Source organism: Microtus oregoni, unplaced genomic scaffold (genome assembly GCF_018167655.1).
Source record: "Microtus oregoni isolate MIOR12 unplaced genomic scaffold, Mior012 000024F_ref0000369, whole genome shotgun sequence".
NCBI classification, from domain to species: Eukaryota; Metazoa; Chordata; class Mammalia; order Rodentia; family Cricetidae; genus Microtus; species Microtus oregoni.
Window position 1 is genome coordinate 11,984,095 of NW_024543083.1, and position 5,653 is coordinate 11,989,747.

At 43.4% G+C, this 5,653-nt stretch overlaps 1 protein-coding gene across 1 annotated transcript; it reads left to right on the forward strand.

The window, feature by feature from the left end:
- The first annotated feature begins 587 nt into the window (after positions 1 to 587).
- LOC121462119 (beta-defensin 33-like) lies at positions 588 to 4,480 on the forward strand. Its single transcript, XM_041673512.1, has 2 exons — positions 588 to 645; positions 4,089 to 4,480. Exons 1-2 carry the CDS (start codon positions 588 to 590, stop codon positions 4,217 to 4,219), a joined length of 189 nt encoding a protein of 62 aa, XP_041529446.1. The 3' UTR covers positions 4,220 to 4,480.
- Positions 4,481 to 5,653: the final 1,173 nt, after the last annotated feature.

The following is a 5,653-nucleotide window of genomic DNA, read 5'->3' on the forward strand; positions in this document are numbered from 1 at the left end:
ATCACTACACGTTCAAGGCCAGTCGGGTCAACCCAGCAAGTGTGAGGTCAGTGAGTGTTACATAGAGAGACTCTGTCTCAACAAACAAAGTAAAATGAAAACTAAACACAAGTCCTTCAAATCACGAGTAGAAACGAAACCCATTGGAAAATCCTGACTTACTATAAACCCAATGTAGGGGTTTTTTCTTGCTTGCTGATTTTGATTTTCTTGAGACAGGTTTTCACCATGTAGCCTGTGCTGTCCTGCGACCCACTGTAACATGCAGACTGGCTTCAACTCCCAATCCTCCTGCCCTTTACTTCCTAAGCATTGGAATTACAAACGTGTAGTGGCAGGCTCAGCTAAATGCTTCTGTTTTTGACAGAGGGCAGCTTGGGCCTATAATCATGAGTTCTGTAGCTAAGACCTCCCCAGTCACACCACGGTCCTATTCGAACATCTGCACTAAGACTATACGCTTTCCTTCTAGCTGAATCATTCCAGCTCCCCAGGACACCTGCTGCTGTTGATGTGCTCTGAAGAAGGAGTCAACGCACTCGGGCACGGCCGCTCCCTCCTTCCATGCCAGGAACTCACTTCTCACCATGAAGCTGCTGTTTCTTCTTTTTCTCCTTCTTATATGTCTTTCTCAGAAAGTATTAGGTAAGCTGTGAATCCAGCTGGATGGGTGAGGCAGTAGATGACTTTGAAGCCTGGAGTAAACCAAACAAACTCCTAATTCAGGCATGAAATTAAATAGATTCCAAGAATAGGACACGGTTATAAGATACATAATGTATCTGGTCACTGGTGTTGTCAACTTGACAGAGTCAGCATGGTGTAGATGAGGGGCCTCTAGGTATGTCTGTTGGGGGTTATCTTGTTACATTAACTGATGGGAAGAGCCTTGTGCTTCCTGGGCAATGGATCCTGGGCTGTATCAGAGAGGATGACGTAAGCTGAGCACTAACAGGCATGTATTTGCCCCTCTGCTTCTTCAATGCAACACGGTCAACTCCCTGAAGCTCCTGTTCATGCGACTTCACAGCCCTGATGGACTGTAGCTTGAACTGTGAGCTAAAATGAAGGCTGCTGTCTCCTTTAGTTACTTTTATCATGGTGATAGGGGAGAAATGAAGGTGGTGTGTAGGAAATACTTTACTTTACAAAGAGAAGCTTAAAGAAATTTAAAAAATGACATCCTTAAGTTCTTTACCTGGTAATAATTAATAATTGTGACAGACAATATTTTGATGTGTCTTTCAGATTACAAATCACTTCATGTGAATGAAAAGAGCAACACCAACACAAACAGCAATAGTGCCAAATGATCATGGCCACTTTCTCTTCCCAAACACCATTTTTTAAAAGTTTTAAATATTTATTATTATTTTAAACTTTATTATTTAAAAAGCCTTGCAAATAAATACCAACATCACACATCAGCATTAGGCAGACCCAAGGTCTAGACGACTCAGTGAGCTCTATCCAGTTAGAATAGGGCATTCAGAGCAAAAGCTGGGGAGCTTCACATTAAATCTTACACTTTCAATATTGAATATATTTTACACTCTTAGCCATTACTGAAGCCCCCCAAAAAACCATGACAGCCATTACTGAAGCCCCCCAAAAAACCATGACAGGATGAGAACCGGAAAAACAACTGGCTTTATGTCCTCTTCCATGTCTCAAGTCGGCCGCCTACATTCAGTCCTTTCTCATCCGCTATACTCAGTCTTGTGTCTTCTATCCCTGTTCTACCGTTCCCACAAGTCCATTTCTACACACACACACACACACACACACACACACACACGCGTGCACGCACACACACACTCAGAGAAAGAGAGAGAGTCTGCATAAGAGGTAGAACATGTGTATTTTTTTTACATACACTAAGTCCATCCATTTTCTCTTTAAATATGAAGTCTTTGGAGGAGGCATTGGACTCCCCGAATCTGGAATTACATGTGGTTGTAATCAGCCTGATTTGGGTGCTGGGAATCAAACCTGTGTGTTCTGAAGAATGGTGTTTTTAACTGCCAAGCCATCTCTCCAGCCTCAAATGACTCCTTTTTTTTTTAAAACAGATTTTTCAGATATTATAAGCTCTGACTGTCAAGAAACTCACCATAAGATGTACACCACCACACCACAGTACAGGCTTCAAACATACAACAGCTAATTTACTCTTTGCAGCAATAGATACAGAATATTTCATAGCTGAGATGTAGAAATGAATAACCTACATTGAGACAGAGACTATACTTGGCAAAATTCACAAGTAAAAGTAGATCAATTCTGCAGAAAATACTATTAAATTTCCAACAATCTTAGACAATAAGTTTATTTATTATGTGTAATCGGTGTAATAACCAGGCTAGCTTAATATGAAACAGCAAATTTTAATGAGGGGATTGCTTACAACACCAGGGATCCAGCGGTGAGCAGGAGATACAAAAAAGAGGGCGGTGGGCTCACGCTTGCCAGATTTATATGTAAACATTAGCCCGAGGCGAACACGCCCCCTAAGGGGGCTGAGCTATCCCTACAATTATGCTTTAGATAAACAAAAATTGAATTTTTGGTGTGAATATGGCCACACAATGTTTAAAGTGTGCTTATTCTAAAAGCTTAATTCTTAGCTACATAAAAATTCAGATTTAATGAAATGGCCTCATTTTTACTGGGTGATCTTGTATGGAGAAACTATGTTCCCAGTCTTAGCATCTTACAAAGAGCACAGGGATTCTTCTTCGGTGAGGTGCAAATCCACTCAGGCCACAGGGGTGCTCTGCTCACAGCAATCCGTCAGTCCAGGCTCATGTAACAGCTACCACAGTAGCAGTTAAGAACCCAGTAGGCATTGTTTCTGTTCAAAACACACGGACTAGGCTCATAGCAGATATATATATCTGGCAAAAGATAGGATCATCATATTTTTATGTCAAGATAACAGAGAACCAGAACAATTTTTGAACATCCTAACGGGAGAGAAAGGGTAAAGGGAACATGGACAGATGATTGACAGTTTATAGATGATAAGTGAATGACGGGTATATTCACTGATGATAGATATGGTTGTGGAGGTGGCGACAGATAGAAGCAGATGTCTGTCTCTGCGTGTTTGTTTTTGTTTTCTTCCTATAGTGGCAGTGTAGTTATATTTAGATCTGAAGTCTCTCATTCCCGGTTGCTGTGCTCTCCATCACAACACAGCACATCGAAAAGCCACAGACCTTGAGAGAAACAAGATACAGCATTTACTCAAGACTGTCCTTCATTCTTGGGCTTTCTTGATTCTCGGTCAAGATTCCGGTTCTCTCTACTCACCCTCCTCTCTCCACGGCTTCAATCTCCCTAGCCTAACTCACTGGGGCATAGGGCAGTTGACACTCGTTATGTACCGGTGTATGAGACCACACACAGCACACCACACAGGGGAGGCACCGCGCTCCACCCTCAGCAGCATGCCCCTTCTGTCACTCTCTCACTGTGTGCCTCCTGATAATTGCTGTTCACTAGGAAAGTTGTGACTGTCTAGGAGGAAGACACTTTAGGCTTTATAGAGGACACGTGCAGGGAAGTGAATCACACTCACATTCTGGGAACACAATCAGGTGCGGTGTTTTCTCTGACCCAAGCGTCTTCACATGAAAACGAAACTAAGATACAGGCACCACAGACTTTCAGATGGACCAAGAAAAAGAAAAAAGAAAAACAACAAACAAACAAGCAAGCAATAACAACAAAAAATAGGCTTCAGTGGCTGCATGGCCTCAGCTACCACAAGTCACCTCTGTCTTTCTCATAAAGACAGCCACGGAGAGTGAGAGAGGAAGCCGGGCTGGCTTCCTGCCTTCTCGTTCAACAACACTGAAATCACACGTTATCAAATGAGCCTCCTCATAAAGTCTAACATTCTTTGTAACAGTCTGCGAATGAGAAAACGGATACCAGCTCAAGTCACACCTGATCCATTAGAAAGTTAGTGTGGGTCTTGTGGACCATTCCGCCCACCCTTGCTAGGTCCAATAAATTACTGTATCTTTGTTTGGATGAAGCTATGTTTGTTTCTTCACCGCTTCTTTCCCTTTCTCTTACAGGGAACAAAAGAAATGTGAGATTCCAACAATGTGAGAGAATGGGTGGCCATTGCAAGAATCAGAAAACGCACGGATGCTCCATCCTGCCTGCTGAATGCAAAAGTCGGTACAAACACTGCTGCAGGGTGTAACGGCAGCTCACTGACATGCGCAGTTCAGCCTAAGTGTCGGCACCTGCTCTGATTTCCGTCTAATAAAGACATCATGAAACATATGTACTCTTCCCAAGATGTAAATTTTACGGGAAACGCCAGTAAGCTTGAAAAGGGAGAATGTGGTGGTGTTGGGGTTGGGGTCCAGTGTTTCCAGGTTCTTGGCCTCCAAAACGAGGGAGCTTGATATTGAAATTCCCACTTCCTGCTGCCTTTCTCATCTCAGAGAAGGTAAGGAGTTCAGTTTGGGGAAAGCCTGAACCAGAACATCTGTGGAATTGAAACACAAGGCTGAGCAAACTTGTCAATGAGACTCAGCGTTTAAACTGTTGATGTAGCGACTTGAATGGGGATAGCTCCTGTTGACACGTGTATTTGAATGCTTGGTCCCCAGTTTCTGGAGCTGCTTGGAAATGATTAGGGGTCATGGCCTTGTTAGGAGTGTCACTGGAGGAAGGGCTTTTTGATTACAAAAGCCCATTTGAGACTCAGTCTTATCCCGCCCCACCCCACCCCACCCCACCTATAACTTGTGAATCTTGTGCTCCAGAGCAATGCCTGCTTTCCTGCTCCCCACCATGATGATCACCGACCAGCCCTCTGAAGCCATTAAAAAAGACCCATGGTTCAATGATTTCTTCTATAAATTGCCTTGGTCGTGGTGTTTCTTAGCATCAATAAAACAGTGCCTAAACCGGGCGGTGGTAGCGCACACCTTTAATCCCAGCTCTCAGGAGGTAGAGGCAGGTGGATCTCTGTGAGTTTGAGGCCAGCCTGGTCTATAAGAGCTTATTCCAGGGCAGGCTCTAAAGCTACAGAGAAACCCTATCTTGAAAACAAACAAACAACCAACCCAGTGCCTCAGACAATGAGTTACACGAATATCTGGACAGTAGAGATGCAGTCAGCAGTGACTGTGTCCGTGCACCTTTAGGAGCTGCCCCTGAGAAACTGATCTTGTACCTTTCCCTGCAGAAATGTCTGATTAAACAGGAAGTCACTGGTACATTAAAGCCGATAGACATTTCAGATTCTGTAAAATGTCCCCTATTATTAGAGCAGTAAATCTAAAGATATAATCAGTAATTATTGACCTGATTTGTTTTTTCACTGTGTGTGTGTGTTACATATGTGTATATGTGTGTTCATAATATGTGTGTGTGTGTGTGTGTGTGTGTGTCAGAGGTTGCACGAGTCATCCTCCTTTAGCACACTCCATTTCAGCTAAACTGGCTGGCTAGTTGTCCTGGAGATCCTGCCCCTCTATCTTTGCCTAGTGATGAGGTTACAAGAACTGGTCCCTACGTTCAGCTTTTACGTGGGTCCAGTGATTCAAACTCAGGGCTCACAACTGTAAACTAGGGACATCTATTCCACTGAGCCATCTCCCCCTTAGTGTAAATCATTTTCTAT